This window comes from Caretta caretta, chromosome 7, assembly GCF_965140235.1.
Source record: "Caretta caretta isolate rCarCar2 chromosome 7, rCarCar1.hap1, whole genome shotgun sequence".
NCBI lineage: Eukaryota > Metazoa > Chordata > Testudines > Cheloniidae > Caretta > Caretta caretta.
Window position 1 is genome coordinate 49,825,885 of NC_134212.1, and position 17,861 is coordinate 49,843,745.

Below are 17,861 nucleotides of genomic sequence, written 5' to 3' on the forward strand. Positions count from 1 at the left end.
CAAGGGCCCCCAGGAAGCTAAGTTGTTCAGGTTTTGGCTTCACTCCCAAGTGGAACAGCTCAGGGCCCCAGGCTTCAAACCCATACGGTGAGACTTCAGCTTTCTGCCCTGGGCCCCAGAAAGTCTAACACTGGGGCTGCTTGGAGGATGCCCTGCAACTTGCTCGCTCCGGACTCCTGGTTGAGAACCACTGGAGAAGGGGAGAACCCTACCCCTTAAGACTGTGTGTCCTTTTTGTGATCCACTCCATCATTTAAAGACCAGTCACACAGGGTTAACCCTTAAAACACATGCATTCCCATGGCCATCAGCTAACCAGACTAGTAAAATGAGGCACACAGCCGAATAACGTTCAAAGCATCTGGAGGGGCCTGAACATTTAACTCGCTATACAGCTGTTTGTATCACCATTTGGTTAAGTTAGCCAAGAAGGCAGAGCTGAAAAGGCCAGCAGTTTGAGCTCTGCTTCCATAACACTGATGGTGGGTTGCTCATGTTACAGTAACAGTGAGAGGGAGTCAGGATCTCTCTAAGGGTGGGGCTGCAGTGAATAAAGAGCTCTGAACAGAGCGCAGAGCATGGGGGCTAATAGGTATTGGCAGTTTGTTCTCTGGATCAACAGAGCTTGTAACACACACTGTTTGCCCAACGTACGTAGACTTGCTCTGTAGGAGGCACAAGACATTCTGAATCTGCTAGCAGAAAAGCAGCAGCGCAAAACCTTGCACTGTGAATGCCTGGCTGTCCGACAGAAGTAGGTTCTTGGGTGGAGAACCTGGTAAGACAGAGGTGACACGGGGAGGAACTGGCAGAATCCATGACCACAAACTATTGGGGGTGCCTGCTCTCCTGTCTCTTCAATTGCGCATAGTCTCAGAGCTGATTGGACTCCGTGGTATTCCCAGACTCTCCAGCAATAGCAGCCAGCCAGACCTTTGGCAGCCCCTTCCTGGGCTGGGCTATTGCAGTGAGAAGGCCAGACAAAAGCTCCAGTTGCTGCAGTATGCAGCAGCCCGTCTCCTAAGCAAGGCCGCTAGATGGGAACACATCACATCCACAGTCTATACCCTACACTGGGGCACCATCTAATTCTGTGTCTGCTTCAAGGTCCTAGCCCTCATCTTCAATGCCTGTGGCAGTCTAGGCTGCGTAGCCTGGACCAGCTCTCACTCAGCCTCCATCCCATAATGTTAGGAATGAAGGAGAACAATGACACTGAAGGAACAGAGGATAGTACTATCAGGTACTGGCAGCAGGATGTTCTGGATGAAGGGCACTGTCCTGTGGAACTCCCTCCCACTACAGATCAGTGTGGCCCTGTGCCTTGCCTCGCATGCAGAGCAAACAGCCTGGCAGCATATCTACTTCCAGTACTGCTACTAATTCTCTTATATGGTACCTAGACATCCCACTGCATGGCACAAAGAAACCAGTCAACAGAGACATTCACTCCCTAGGGCAAACAAAGGCTTTTAATCTACACGTATAAAACCCAGTTTGGCACAGTGACAAAATATACTCACCATCTCTCGGGAGCTTGCAATAGGAGCAGGAAGATCTGTACCCCACAGTACACACTTTACACTGCAGTGAAAGACAGGCAGCATGAGGGAGAGACATTTAAAAGGCTATTGTAACAGCTATCAGCATGTTCCAAGTCACTGCTTCACTTTGAGAACGTAGCCAGGTTAGTTACATGAGCGAGTAACGCAAAGACTGTGTCTACACTACAAATTACTTTGGTATAATCCACAGCCCTAAGCGAGGTAAGTTACACTGACCTGGTGTAGACAGTGCTATGGCAGCTGGAGAGCTTCTCCTGCTGACATAGCTACTGCCTCTCCTGGAGGTGGTTTTATTATGTCGATGGGAAAGCTCTCCCCATCGGCATACAGCGTCTTCAACAAACACGGTGCAGCTGCAGTGCTGCATGTCTAAAAAAGCCCTAAGAGCCTGAAGGAGACAGGATGAGTGATGTTAGCTTGCAGAGAGCTGGCATGAAGGGTGGAAGCTGGTGAGGCACCCTGAGAACAGCAAGCGGGATTTTCAAGTGACTGAGGAGCACCAGTCCCATCTTTATTAATTTGCACCACTGGTTGCTAGAGCTGCATGCCTGGCTCCTGGGCAACTTTTCTAAGACTGGGCACTCCTCCTAAAAAACAAAACCCAGTAAAGCAAGGACCAAGTCGCTCAGCACATGAAAATGACTCTGCAGACCAGACCTCTCCTTGATTGCCAGCCACCCTGTACTTTGAAAGAATGCAGAGGTGCAGTTAGTTTTCCGTTTCTCAACTGATTCCTGAGGCAGGGAAGTGAAAACTCCCCCAACGTAAAGTGCAGTTTTACTGTGAAGGTATATCTACAGCATGGAGCCAACGCCAACAGAAAGACTGTTCCTGGCAGTGCAGGAACACCCCCTCCTGGATGACATTAACTATGACATTAACATGGGGAACAGATGGCCAGCCCTCTGTGGAGAAAGAGGTGGTTAGGGACTATTTAGAAAAGCTGGACGTGCACAAGTCCATGGGGCCGGACGAGTTGCATCCGAGAGTGCTAAAGAAATTGGCGGCTGTGATTGCAGAGCCATTGGCCATTATCTTTGAAAACTCGTGGAGAACGGGGGAAGTCCCGGAAGACTGGAAAAAGGCTAATGTAGTGCCAATCTTTAAAAAAGGGAAGAAGGAGGATCCTGGGAACTACAGGCCAGTCAGCCTCACCTCAGTCCCCGGAAAAATCATGGAGCAGGTCCTCAAAGAATCAATCCTGCAGCACTTACATGAGAGGAAAGTGATCAGGAACAGTCAGCATGGATTCACCAAGGGAAGGTCATGCCTGACTAATCTAATCGCCTTCTATGATGAGATTACTGGTTCTGTGGATGAAGGGAAAGCAGTGGATGTATTGTTTCTTGACTTTAGCAAAGCTTTTGACATGGTCTCCCACAGTATTCTTGCCAGCAAGTTAAAGAACTACGGGCTGGATGAATGCACTATAAGGTGGGTAGAAAGTTGGCTAGATTGTCGGGCTCAACGGGTAGTGATCAATGGCTCCATGTCTAGTTGGCAGCCGGTGTCAAGTGGAGTGCCCCAGGGGTCAGTCCTGGGGCCGGTTTTGTTCAATATCTTCATAAATGATCTGGAGGATGGTGTGGATTGCACTCTCAGCAAATTTGCGGATGATACTAAACTGGGAGGAGTGGAAGATACGCTGGAGGGCAGGGATAGGATACAGAGGGACCTAGACAAATTGGAGGATTGGGCCAAAAGAAATCTGATGAGGTTCAATAAGGATAAGTGCAGGGTCCTGCACTTAGGACGGAAGAACCCAATGCACAGCTACAGACTAGGGACCGAATGGCTAGGCAGCAGTTCTGCGGAAAAGGACCTAGGGGTTACAGTGGACGAGAAGTTGGATATGAGTCAGCAGTGTGCCCTTGTTGCCAAGAAGGCCAATGGCATTTTGGGATGTATAAGTAGGGGCATTGCCAGCAGATCGAGGGACGTGATCGTTCCCCTCTATTCGACATTGGTGAGGCCTCATCTGGAGTTCTGTGTCCAGTTTTGGGCCCCACACTTCAAGAAGGATGTGGAAAAATTGGAAAGAGTCCAGCGGAGGGCAACAAAAATGATTAGGGGACTGGAACACATGACTTATGAGGAGAGGCTGAGGTGTGACAGTGGACGAGAAGCTGGATATGAGTCAGCAGTGTGCCCTTGTTGCCAAGAAGGCCAATGGCATTTTGGGATGTAGAAGTAGGGGCATAGCGAGCAGATCGAGGGACGTGATCATCCCCCTCTATTCGACATTGGTGAGGCCTCATCTGGAGTACTGTGTCCAGTTTTGGGCCCCACACTACAAGAAAGATGTGGATAAATTGGAGAGAGTCCAGCAAAGGGCAACAAAAATGATTAGGGGTCTGGAACACATGACTTATGAGGAGAGGCTGAGGGAACTGGGATTGTTTAGTCTGCAGAAGAGAAGAATGAGGGGGGATTTGATAGCTGCTTTCAACTACCTGAGAGGTGGTTCCAGAGAGGATGGTTCTAGACTATTCTCAGTGGTAGACGAGGACAGGACAAGGAGTAATGGTCTCAAGTTGCAGTGGGGGAGGTTTAGGTTGGATATTAGGAAAAACTTTTTCACTAGGAGGGTGGTGAAACACTGGAATGCGTTACCTAGGGAGGTGGTAGAATCTCCTTCCTTAGAAGTTTTTAAGGTCAGGCTTGACAAAGCCCTGGCTGGGATGATTTAATTGGGGATTGGTCCTGCTTTGAGCAGGGGGTTGGACTAGATGACCTCCTGAGGTCCCTTCCAACCCTGATATTCTATGATTCTATGATAACTGCACAAGGGGATCTTGCACAACTGAGCATGCATCTAACTCCACCTCACTACCTTCAGAAAGAAAGGGGGCAAGGGAAAAATAAGTGAAATAAATCCTCCATTGCCAAGTACTTACACGTTTGCAGCGCCAAAATTCCGGGCACGGCGTGTACTCAAGGGTCACTTCTTTACCACCAATCACAAGGGTTCCCTGTTGAGACAAGGGAGTCAGTGACTAACATGCCAAACACACTAGGAAATTCAACGGTGGGAAAGAGGCTAAGAAAGTCCCAGGATTCCAACCCAATGGGTTTTGTAAGCAAAGTAGGACAGCAAAAAAAGCCAAAATCACCAGCTCAATTACAGAGCTGGAGGTTTGCCAAGGAAATGAAAGCAGGGAACCAGCCTTTGCCCCTGCCATGGCAGTTGCACTGGACTGCTGACATGGTTAGTGCCAGAGCAGCTGGCTCAGAAAAGCTTTGGCAGCTCCTCAAAGTGCAACAGACAGAATACAATGATCCCAAGATAAACATACATGGGAATTGCTTCGACTCGCTGCAAAGTCAACGGGTTGGGAAAGGGGCAGCTGTCCAAACTGCTCCAACCCAGCCACATTCTTGTCTGCTGGATGGGCCTCAGGAGAGGACACCTTGCTGGCATAGACACTCGAGAAGGAACAAAAGGGAAAACACCACAACCAAAGGCAAGAGGAATTTGGTACCTGTGTTGGCCTCTCCGTCCTTCCTCAGAACCTGGCTTTTCTCCAAGGAAACGTCCCACCCCATGGGGGAGGCTGTTGGCTTGGGAGAAGGCACAGCATGCCACCATGTGGAGAAGGCAGGTTTGGGGCTGACTTTGAGCGCTCAGGCAGTGGCCAGACAAGAGCTGAGAGCACGGCAGGAGGTGGGGGAGGGGGGGGGGGGAGGGATAGAGGAGCGGACAGGACAATACATGGGGACTAACATGTGCCTGATCCAACTCTAGCACATTCATTTAGAGCTTCCCCTTGGGAGAAGACAGCAGTCTTGGCAGACACTTGGAGCCCTAGGGACAACAAGCTCTGCTGCAATTCAGCTACGTATATGGATTTAAAAGGGTAAAACTAAGGAAAGGTGAAAGTCCTAGATATCCACTTGGACCCGCCTCTGAAACCACTAAGCAGTGAGGACTCCCAGTGGCATTCATCGCAGTCACGCAGAGCCCAGGCTTATATACCCAGGGCGTCAGCGCTCACAAGAAATCCAGAGATTCGACTTGGCACCTGACAAAGAGTTTAGCTTTAGAATAGCTGGGAATAAGTCCCCTTCTCCTTTGATGCTGATTGGGCCAGGCTGTCTGTATCACCCCAGGTGGAGAATGGACAACCTGCACCCAACGCACACTGGCACATGGAGAAAATCTCGTGCTTTCTCTTCATTTCATGCTCTGGTTTTTGATGAGGAACACTCAAGGTTTTTTTTCAGATGCAGACTATCAGCCAGCTCTAGAGAACCCTGGGGACAACAATACTTCTACTTCCTCTCCAGTTTTCAGCTGAAAAACAAACCATGCTCTCAGCACACACCCACACTCAGTTAAAGCCCCTTTTCTCCAACTACACACAACCACCGCTAGTGCAAAACAACTGCACTGCTTCAATTTTTTTTTGGCTTTTAACTGCTCCTATCTTCAAAACTGCTTCACCTGTGATATCAGAACCCATTACAGTACGAAGAGCACCACAAGAACAGCAAACACCAAATGAAACTAACGGATCCCACCAGCATGCTGGAGAAAGACAAAAGCACTTGTAGCTCAAATCATTACTCCAGAATGAACATACAACAGAAACCAATTTAGTTTGCAAAATCAAGTGCTCAACTCCAGACCTCCACCCGCTAGCTATCAATTTCTGACACCTGCACTCAAGCTCCTGCTCTCTGGATCTCACACCTGCTGCTCTGGTCTGCACTCACATCTGGAAGACACATTGTAGCATAAGAGAAACAGAGCACAGGTACAGTAATAAAGAGAGTAACCTTCGGCCTCCAACACACAGTGATGGTCTCCAAGCACAATAAGCACCTCAGGATTTGTCACTCATGCTACAGAATTAAGTTAACCCAGCTTGCTTTTCTTTTTCATTTCCTCATTCAAGACAATCATTGGAAGGCACCCTGCGCCTCACCAAACCAAACTGTCTTCTGGCAGCACCCGGCTACTGCAGGATGACGCATCATCTCCCCTCAACTCCAGGCTCACTTTGGTTTCTAACAAGTCTGTGGGGTGTTTGCTTCAATCCCAGCAGACATAAATTCAGAATGTATTTGCAGTGTGGTGGAGTCCACCAGTGCAACCAGCTAATCCAAAGATGGCTCTTGCTCAGGGTCATTAATTACTAGCGTCAGCTGCTGGAGTCCAGTTCCTTAAGATGTTTAGACTCCGGACTGGATTTTTGTTCTGCCTAGCACAATGGGGTTCTGAGGTCCGGTTCCCTTCGTTTGACCCTTTGACCACACTCCTGTCCCTGTTGTTCATTAGTTGTCCCCTGTAATTATTTGGTTTTCCAGGTCCTGTGGACCCCCCCTTAGGCTGGGAGGGATCCTTTAGCAGTGGGCGGGCAAAGCCCACCCACTTCCTGGATCCCAATATGGACAATGGGGTTCTGAGCTGTAACTCAAGCTCCTATGCACAACAGTAATGCAAACAGGTAATAATAAAATAAAATAATAATAATAATAGAGATAGTCTGTCTATAGCAGCACCTCAAAGTTACAAATACCAGAGCTACAAACTGACCAGTCAACAACACACCTCATTTGGAATCGGAAGTACGCAATCAAGCAGCAGCAGACAAGAGGGGGAAGAAAAAAAAAAGAAGCAAATACAGTACAATACTGTGTTAAATGTAAACTACTAAAAAAATAAAGGGAAAGTTTAAAAAAAAATTTGACGTGGTATGGAAACTGTTTCTGTGCTTGTTTCATTTAAATTAAGATGGTTAAAAGCAGCATTTTTCTTCATTATTATAAAGTTTCAAAGCTGTATTAAGACAATGTTCAGTTGTAAACTTTTGAAAGAACATCCCTAGCGTTTTGTTCAGAGTTACGAACAGCCTCCATTCCCGAGGTGTTTGCAACTCTGAGGTTCTACTGTACCTAACGTACTAACATGGCTCCCATTACCATCATATCTGAGCACTCCACCTTCCAGAGAGGCAGGGCAGTCCTACTATCTCCACTGCACGGACAGGAGCTGAGACCCAGAGACTGAGGCCATTACACTACTGTGCTGCTGTAACGTCTCTTGTGCCGCCACTCTATGCTGGCAGGAGACACTCTCCCGCCCACACAGCACTGTCCACATTGGCATTTTTGTCGGTGAAACTTATGTCAATCAGAGAAGTGTTATTTTCACACCCCGACCCACAAAAATTTTGCCAACAAAAGTCCTAGGGTAGACGTAAACTAAGTGATTTGGCCACGGTCACACAGGGAGTGAGGCAGAGAAGGAATTGAACCCAAGTCTCCCACATTCCACACCTAGCATCCTAACCATTCGGCCACCCCTCAGTGGGTGCAGGCAGGGCAGTGGGAGCTGGGAACAACCGTTCATTGTGGAACCCCGAGTGAACCAGCAGCCTCTCCAGGCCACCTGACCCAGGCGGCTAATTAGTGTTCGGAGGGATTCCCTAGCACATAAACACAGCAAAGCACATTCCTGGGGTTATTTTGCAATGTTAATGCTCAAACCTCGTATGCATTGGTTGCCCCAGAGAATGGGGCACCCATAAGGAAATGGGTTTATGGGATGGCTGATCCTCCTACAGCCACTGGAAGAGATGCACTGAGGAGAGCTGGATAAAACAGAAATGGACCTGCCCATCAGGCATCACTTTGGGGGTTAGGCAGCCACCCCCCTCTCACTTTCCCTGCAGCCTGCCCCCTGTGAGCCAACTGCTCTCCTCCTCCCACTGGGCCCATCCCTGGCTGCCTGCTGGAGGTGCTTCAACAGCCCCTCCGCCACCATACAGACTAGATGAGCTTGGCCAAGCTGACATCTGTAGCTTTTGCTGACACCTTCCTTGTGCACCTAGAGCATAGCGCTGAGACCCACAAGCCAAAGAACCTCTTCAGGGGTCACGTGTGGCACTGAACACAAGCACAAGAGGAAGCATGCACCTAAGGCTTTAAGGCAGAGGTAAGAGTAAATATGGGAAGAAGAGGGGTACAGAAGGCAAAGACTATAAAAACATGGATGCCTCCTTCAGGCCTGACAGTCCTTAGAGGAGGGAGAACACTCTATCTGGGACCTGTAACACACAGTCAGAGACAGGCACCTCCTGGAAAATGTCCTGTGCCTGAGGACAGAGTGGGTGTAGCAATAGGCAGAGCAAGGAGGTGGGCTGCACAACCTCCTAAAGGAAGCAGTGGCCCCGTCAGTGAACATCAAGGCAGATCTCTAGAGCAGCAGTCTGACAGATTCCTCAACACCCAGGTTAATGGCATCTAAGATATTGCAAAGGACGGGGTGGCAATCAATAGGGTTGTATACCTGTGGAATTTGGCCAAGCCATGTAACAGTGCTCAGAAATCCCTACAAAGCAGCACCCCCACCCACACCACCTGTTGATCAGACACTGAAGCCTGCTTTGCAGGGAGAGGGCTTGGGTGTTACCCTCAAACCCTTCACTCCATACTCCATCCACTATTAGTCACCATTAAAAGAGGGGAAGTCGATATGCCAGCTCCTAAGACCTTCCACCAGCCACCACTACCTTTGCCCTTAGCTGGCACACTCCACCCGCACACCAGGCAGCTGTTTACCAATCTATACAGCAGCATCTGCAGTTATCATACCAGATCCCACATTTGAGAGCCATACGGTCAGACGGCAACAGGATCATCATAAGCCATGCCACCATGACTCAACACCTCACCTCCTGCTGTGTAAGGGATGGACTGCGTCATTCAGCCGAGATCCCTCTGAGCTTTGTCACCAAACTGATGATTCTGGGCCCTTTGCATGGCAGCAGCACAGACCACATGAGAGTAGAAGGGAAGAGGTGTCCTAGCATCACCCAGTCCCTCTTGACTGAGCTCTATGCCCTTCACCATGCCCAGGTGAATCGTAAGGATGTCAGAGGGAGGAGGGAGAAGATTTTGATGTTGCCGATCATAGAGCCATGGCATCAACCGGTCCCACACTGGCCAAAGCAATGAACTCACGCTCAACCAACTCAATCTACTGCAAGCCAAGTAGAGAAGGTGCTGCCCTCTTGTGCGCCCAATATACTTTGCTGCAACCCGTAATCCCTATGGACAGAGGATGTTGCTGAATTCTTGGACTGTCATGTACAAAATATCACTAAGAAAGGTACCAGGATGAGGCCCCAGGAGCCAATTCACATACTCAGAGCACACCAGAAAAGGCACAGGGCTCTGGCAGAGAGGTCTCATAAACATTCAAAGCGGGGGAAGAGTGACTGGGTGGCACCCATCCCTCTAAGGACTCTGGGGAATCCGGCTAAACCCTCCACCCTATAGCATAGCAAGATCCCTACAGGGATCCGGAAAACCAGGACGTTGGACCCCACATGGCATGCAGGAGAGAGAGGTGGGAAGCCACAATGGAGTCAGCATGATCTCCTATGAACTGCTCCAAAGGCATGGGCCACAGGTCCAGCCATCCGACTCCTTCCCCACCCCTGTGGAAAACTTTAGAGCCGACATGGACCAATCCTAGTCCTCCTTGCAGGTGTCTGGAATCATTCATTGAGGGTCCCTCTCGCACGGGAGAGCCCCCGGTGACAACAGGCATGTGAGAAGCCATGGCCTCTGTCCCACACAAGCTCCTGGCCTGGGAAACATGCACAGGTTGTAATGGCCACTGTAGAGGTCTGCTCGGTCCTGCCCGTGGGACTGGCATAGCAGCAGCTCCATACCGTGTCCCTGCCATCCACTGTCCTCTGCCATGCAGCCAAAGGAGCTGAGACTGCTCAGCGCACTCACTCCGCAGTGCCGATAGCGCAACGAGGTGGCAGCAGCCAGCAGGAACAGGGCGCACAGTTGCTGTTGCTGCACCAACCCCACAGGCAGGAGGAGGGGAGTTGGTGTGTTAAATGAAGTGTCAATGAGAGCCAATGGGAAGGTAGAACTTTCAAAAATTGGGAAAGAAACTTTCCCTTTTTCTGTTGTTCTCAATGCTATAAGCAGGAATGCTGTGTAAAGTCTGAACCAGATATGAAAACCATCAGATCTTATCTAGAACTACTTTTAACAACCCAAATATGTAAGTAAATTAGGAATGTTCAAGAAGATGCAATTAGGTTTATTTCTGTTTATTTTTTAAGGCTTGTGGACTCCTCTGTGCTAACCCCAGATGCTTTTATTTGCTTGTAACTTTTAAGCTAACCTCCAAGAAAGCTATTTTGGGTGCTTAATTTTTGGAATTGCTCTTTTAAAATCTAGCAAAAGCCTAAGTTCCAGATGTATTTTCTTCCTTTTTGTTTTTAATAAAATTTACCTTTTTTAAGAACAGGATTGGATTTTTGGTGTCCTAAGAAGTTTGTGCATATGTTTGATTAGCTGGTGGCAACAGCTAATTTCCTTTGTTTTCTTTCTCAGCTCTTCCTGTGGGGGGGGGGGGGGGGCGTGAAAGGGCTTGAGGGTACCCCACAGGGAGGAATTCCCAAGTGCTCCTTCCTGGGTCCAAGGGTTTTTTTTTGCATTTGCATTTGTGTGGTGGCAGCGTTTACCAAGTCAAGGTCATAGAAAAGCTGTAACCTTGGGAGTTTAATACAAGCCTGGAGTGGCAAGTATTAATTTTTAGAATCCTTGGGCCCTCACCTTCTGCACTTGGAGTGACAGAGTGGGGATTCAGCCTTGACAGCTGGTCTGACCCGAGAAGGCCCAGTTGTTTTTCTACCCAACCCGACCCACACCTGACACTTGTAGTCGGGTCTCATCAGGTTGGACTCATAAGAACATAAGAGCAGCCACACTGGACCAGGCCAATGGTTCATCTAATCCAGTGTCCTGTCTTCCTACAGTGGCGCTTCAGAGGGAATGAACAGGGCAATTTATCAAGTGATCCATCCCATGTCTAGTCCCAGCTTCTGCCAGAGCATGGGGTTCCATCCCTGATCATCTTGGCTAAGAGCCATTGATGGACCTGTCCTCCATGAACTTATCTAATTCTTTTTTGAACCCAGTTATACTTTTGGTCTTCACAACATCCCCTGGCAACAAGTTCCACAGGTTGATTGTGTGTTGTGTGAAGTACTTCCTTATGTTTGTTTTAAAAATCCTGCCTATTCATTTAATTGAGTGACCACTGGTTCTTGCGTTATTTCAAGGAGTAAATAACACTTCCTTATTCACTTTCTCCATACCAGTCATGATTTTATAGATTTCTATCATATCTCCACCCCATCAGCTCTGTTCTAAACTGAACAATCCATCTTTTTAATCTCTCCTCACATGGAAGCTGTTCCATACTCAATCATTTTTGTTGCCCTTTTCTGTGCTTTTGCCAATTCTAATATATCTTTTTTGAGACGGGGCAACCACAACAGTGTGCCGTATTCAAGGTGTGGGTGTACCATGGATTTATATAGTGGCATTATGCTATTTTCTGTCTTATCCTTTTCCTAATGGTTCCTAACATAGTTAGTTTTTTTGACTGTCGCTGAAAACTGAGCAGCTGTTTTCAGAGAACTATCCACAGTGACTCCAAGATCTCTTTCTTGAATGGTAACAGCTAATTTAGATCCCATCATTTTGTATGAACAGTTGGGATTATGTTTTCCAATGTGCATTGCTTTGTATTTATCAACATTGAATTTCATCTACCATTTTGTTTCCCTGTCACGCAGTTTTGTAACATCCCTTTGTAGCTCTTCATGGTCTGCTTTGGATTTAGCTATCTTGAGTAGTTTTGTACCATCTACAAACTTTGCCATCTCACTGTTTTCCCCTTTTTCCAGATAATTGATGAATATGTTGAACAGCACTGGTCCCAGTACAGATCCTTGGGGGACACCACTATTTACCTCTCTCCATTCCGAAAACTGACCATTTATTCCTCCTTTTGTTTTTTATCTTTTAACCAGTTACTGACCCATGAGAGGACCTTCCCTCTTATCCCATAACTGCCTACTTTACTTAAGAGCCTTTGGTGTGGGACTTTGTCAAAGGCTTACTGAAAGTCCAAGTACACTATATCCATTGGATCACCCTTGTCCACATGTTTTTTAATCCCCTCAAAGAATTCTAATTGATTGGTGAGGCATGATTTCCCTTTACAAAAGCCGTGTTGACTATTCCCCAACAAACCATGTTCATCTATGCATCTGATCTTACTCTTTACTGTAGTTTCAACCAATTTGCCTGGTACTGAAGTTAGGCTTACTAGCCTATAATTGCCAGGATTGCCTCTGGAGACAGGCTGCAGGGCTCTAGGCCACTGCCTCAACACCACTTCCATTTTTCCAAGTTAGTATCTTTTTTATTTCCTATTCATACTTCTAGCCTCCCTGAGTACCACCTTTGGAGTATTTCTTGGTCTTCAGTGGTGTTTGCAGCTGCTCCCAATTTAGTATCCTCCACTGATTTCATCCCATTGCTTTTTACTCCCTCCCCAATCATTACTGAAGATTTTCAGTAAGGCTAAACCAAGCAGTGCTCCTTGTGGCTGTGCACACCACATGAAACATCTCCCCTGTGACTTGGCACATTGCTGCTTATCATCACTTCCCTCTGCCTGTGGCCCTTCAGCCAATTTCAAACCCATGTGAGTGTTCTTATCAACTGCAACTTGAATAAATACCCATGAGGCTTTGTACCAGATGCTTTCCTAAAACCAGGATCTATCACAGCAACTATTTCCATTCACTGATTATGCCATTCTACACAGACATAGTCAAGTCCATGGTCTTCGTCCTTACCTTCAAATAACTCCATGGCCTGACCCAGGGCACCTAAAAGACCATTTAAAGCTGCGGGATGAAGACTGTGGTTGACAGCTTTGCTCCTCTGGCACAATGGAACTCTCAACAAAGGGTAACACTTGTTGGTGCAGGAAACAGAACCTTCCCTGGGGGGTGGCCCAAGGCTGTGGACTAAACTCCCCCAGAAACAAAGGACCAGCACAAACTTCGCTGCTCCGCGCTCCAAGTGCAGGACATATTTCTTTGATCTTGCCTTTTCTTATATAAAACATACAGTCATAGGTGTATCTATTAATAAATAAAACAAACCCTATAAAAACAAGACACTCCACTGCACACACTTCTCGCTCTGGGGAGAGGATGAAAGAATAAACAATGTGTGACAAATGTACAGTCATGATGCTTAACATGCTACTGGAAGGCAGTCAGATATTACAAGGATGAGTGTGATATAAAAACCTTTATAGAAGTCTGTCTGGTGTGCCTGGTTCATCATAAACCCATGCTGATTATTGCTTAAGGTTCTTCCACCCAATATAATGGGGGGTGTCAGGGTAGGAGAAGGTGAGGAATCACTGCAACAGCATTAACAGATTGTTTTTTCTAATACTGGCTTCTTTATTTTACAAGAGATTTAGGCTAAACTTACCATAAGACTGGAGAAAAGTGACAGTGGTACCAGACTTCTGCAATGATCCCAGCTCTCAAGAGACTTAATTGTCCATAGTTCAATTACCTGAGTCACTAATTTCCTTAATACCCTGTATCAGCCAGACCTGCTGATTACATGCTTACTTTTTTCAAGTGCTTCTTTATCCAATCACTTCGCCGCCAGTGTCCCCTTGTTGCCAAGAAGGCTAATGGCATTTTGGGCTGTATAACTAGGAGCACTGCTAGCACATCGAGGACGTGATCGTTCCCCTCTATTCGGCATTGGTGAGGCCTCATCTGGAGTACTGTGTCCAGTTTTGGGCCCCACACTACAAGAAGGATGTGGATAAATTGGAGAGAGTCCAGCGAAGGGCACCAAAAATGATTAGGGGGCAGGAGCACATGACTTATGAGAGGCTGAGGGAACTGGGATTATTTAGTCTGCAGAAGAAAAGAATGAGGGGGGATTTGATAGCTGCTTTCAACTACTGAAAGGAGGTTCCAAAGAGGATGGATCTAGATTGTTCTCAGTGGTAGCAGATGACAGAACAAGAAGTAATGGTCTCATGTTGCAATGGGGGAGGTTTGGGTTGGATATTAGGAAAAAAAATTTTCACTAGGAGGGTGGTGAAGTACTGGAATGGGTTACCTAGGGAGGTGGTGGATTCTCCTTAGAATCATAGAATATCAGGGTTGGAAGGGACCTCAGGAGGTCATATAGTCCAACCCCCTGCTCAAAGCAGGACAAATCTCCAACTAAATCATCCCAGCCAGGGCTTTGTCAAGCCTGACCTTAAAAAATTCTAAAGGAAGGAGATTCCACCACCTCCCTAAGTAATGCACCTCCTTCCTTAGATGTTTTTAAGGTCAGGCTTGACAAAGCTCTGGCTGGGATGATTTTGTTGGGGATTGGTCCTGCTTGAGCAGGGGGTTGGACTAGAAGACTTCCTGAGGTCCCTTCCAACCCTGATATTCTATGATTCTATGAAAACAGCTCAGAGCAGTGAGGGGTAGCTAAGGGCTGTGTGCTGGGAGGGCTCCCCTGTGTCCCCTGTTTCCCGAGGGCTCTGCCAGCCACAGAGCCAGGGCCCCCCACCCAATCAACTCTTACCGGCTGCGTGAGCAAAGCGGGCTGGGAGCTGAGGAGGAGCTTCAATCCCCTGCAGCAGCAGGAGACGAGGGAATGCTGCAGCTGCCTGCTCTGTAGCACTAGCCAGAGCAGCAGCTGTCCCACACTGCCCAGCTCTGGCTTTCCGCCTCTGACCTGGCTGGGCGTGGGGGCCTGTGTGGAACTGCCCTGGGACTGCCCTACTCTTGCACTGTAGGGGTTTTTTTTGTTTTTTTTTTTGGGGGGGGGGGAATTTTAACACCCCCGTGTACTCCCAACTCTGCTCATGAGCTCAGGGCTTTCGCCCCGAGGGGAGCACCAGGGCTCGGAGCTCTGGAATTCAGCCCTGCTGCTCCTGGCTGCAACCCTGTGGGGGGGCGCCAGGGATCAGGGCTTCAACCCTGCAGCTCCTGGCTTCAGTCCCTTGGGAGGTGCAGGGGCTTGGGCTCTGGGTTTTAGCCGCGGGGCCCCGTGGCCCCCGTAAAAGGGTTTGTGGACCCCCTGTTGAGAACTGCTGATCTAGACTTACCTCCTACATAACACAGACCACACGACTTTCCTGAATTAATTCCCGTTTGAACTAGAGCATAATTTCCACCACAACCTTTGATGAGTTGTTCCAATAGTTAACTACCCTCACTGTTAAAAAATTGTGCCTTATTTCCAGTCTGCATTTATCTAGTTTCAACTTCCAGTCACTGGAGCGTGTTAGACCTTCCTCTGCTAGACTGAAGATCCCTCTATTATCAAATGTATTATAGACTGATCAAGTCGCCCCCTTAACCACCTCTTTGTTAATCTGAACAGACTGAGCCCTTGAAGTCCATCACTATAAAGAAGGTCTCCCAATATTTTAATGATTCTTGGGGTTCTTTTCTGAGCCCTCTCCAATTTATCAACATCCTTCTTGAATAGTGAGCACCAGAATTGGACACAGTATTCCAGTAGCAATGTGTCCAATGAACCCATCCCAGAAACCTCCTACATGCTTTCCAAGATACACAAACACGGGAACCCAGGCCGACCCATCGTATCTGGCGATGGCACTCTTACTGAAGGAATAGCAAGACTCAGAAACCAACCTCAAATCATGCACCAGAAAAATGGCCAAATTCCTCCAAAGCCATCTTCCTTCCTCCAGAAAATCTGCAGCATTTACAACTTCCCCCAAAATGCCATCCTTGCCACCATGGATGTGACTGCTTTATACACCAACATCTGTCCCCATGACAGCATTAGCACCTGCCTCAGATATCTACAACAAACAATATTCTGAAATCACCCTAAACACATTGCCAAACTCATCCATTTAATCCCTACCAACAACAACTTCACATTTACCAACAAACACTTTGTCAAAACCATATATACTGGGATGGCTCCCCAGTATGTCAATCTCTCCATGGGCCACCTTCAGGAAGAATTTCTTGAAAAGTGCACCACAAACACAATGTCGTCTCTGAGAGATATGGATAATATTTTTATGCTCTGGACAGACGACCTAAACTCCACTATAGATTTCAACTTCAACCACCACTCATCCAAACCTATGGGTTCTTTTTGGGACTCTTCAGTCTTCTGCCATGTGTGGATTTAACAACAGTACTGGAAACATCTCCTCATCTCTGTTCCTGTCATACTCTGGCTATATTATGTTTAATCCTCCAAAAAAATTGGATTCTTGAAGTGCATTCTGTGAAACTGTTCCTTACCATGCTGAATTAAAAGTAGCTTGTGATCACCAGTACATTAAAATCTATATGAAATTTCACAGGTGATGCGACACAAAATAAACAAAACCACATGATAATGATATTCATGTGATTAATGGAATCTACCACAGCTCAACAATGTGTCATGGACCTATGACTAAGGTTAAGATTTTGTCATGGGTATTTTTAATAAAAGTCAGAGACAGATCACAGGCAATAAACAAAAATTCATGGAAGCCCACGACTTGTCCCTCCCTGACTTTTACTAAAAATACCACTGCTCCTGCAGTGAGAGCTGAAGCCGAAGAAGTCATGGAGGTCTGTTAAAGTCACAGAATGTGTGACCTCCGTGACAAAACCATATCCTTACTGATGAACAACAAGCCTGCACTCTTCTCTGGCCATTAAGCTATCTCCACTGTACCTTAACATTCCAAGCTGCCGAGGAGCTTTGCCTTTTCTTTTTTAAAATCAAGCCACCAGAGAAAGGTTTCCTTGTTCATCCCCAAACTTCCCAGTGAGGAATTTCCTCCTCAGAATGCAGTGGCCTAAAGACCCAGGACAGTCAATATACAGTCGTAGGCCAGTGAATATTTTAGGGTCCAATATGACTCTGCAAAGCTAGACATGGGAGCATTATACCAATGGCAAAGGGAAAAGCCTAACATTCCAATGGAAGACACAGCATGTGCTTCTGGTTCTGGGGAGTCCAGAGATATGGGAACTGAATATCACAATGTTAGTATATATGGGGAAACTATTTTAAGGTTATTTTTAAAAGTGGCAGAGTCCTGTGGCACCTTATAGACTAACAGACATATTGGAGCATAAGCTTTTGTGGGTTAATACCCACTTCATCAGATGCATGTAGTGGAAATTTCCAGAGGCAGGTATAAATACGCAAGCAAGAATCAGGCTAGGGATAACAAGGTTATTTTTAGGTGTTTTAAACATAGTTGCATGTATCTTCTCCCTCAGAGGTCTGTACAGTTGGATTCATGGTAGTAGGAGCCTGGTCTTGTACTTGATAGGATATAACACAGATAGCATAAAGGATAGCTGATGGTATGGTGGGGTAAAAAGTTATTACTAGCACACATCTGCAATGAGATACAGAACTTGATTGCAAGTTCAC

The 17,861-nt window shown here is 47.2% G+C and overlaps 1 protein-coding gene across 2 annotated transcripts in view; it reads right to left on the reverse strand.

Moving 5' to 3' along the window:
* RBM6 (RNA binding motif protein 6) overlaps positions 1 to 17,861 on the reverse strand; it is a 146,542-nt gene that overhangs the window by 25,853 nt on the left and 102,828 nt on the right. For both annotated transcript variants that reach the window (XM_075130641.1, XM_048856495.2), the window contains exons 7-8: positions 4,463 to 4,537; positions 1,524 to 1,584 (exon numbers count right to left, since the gene is read on the reverse strand). In XM_075130641.1, coding sequence (XP_074986742.1) covers positions 1,524 to 1,584; positions 4,463 to 4,537 — 136 coding nt within the window. The remainder of the gene's footprint in view (positions 1 to 1,523; positions 1,585 to 4,462; positions 4,538 to 17,861) is intronic.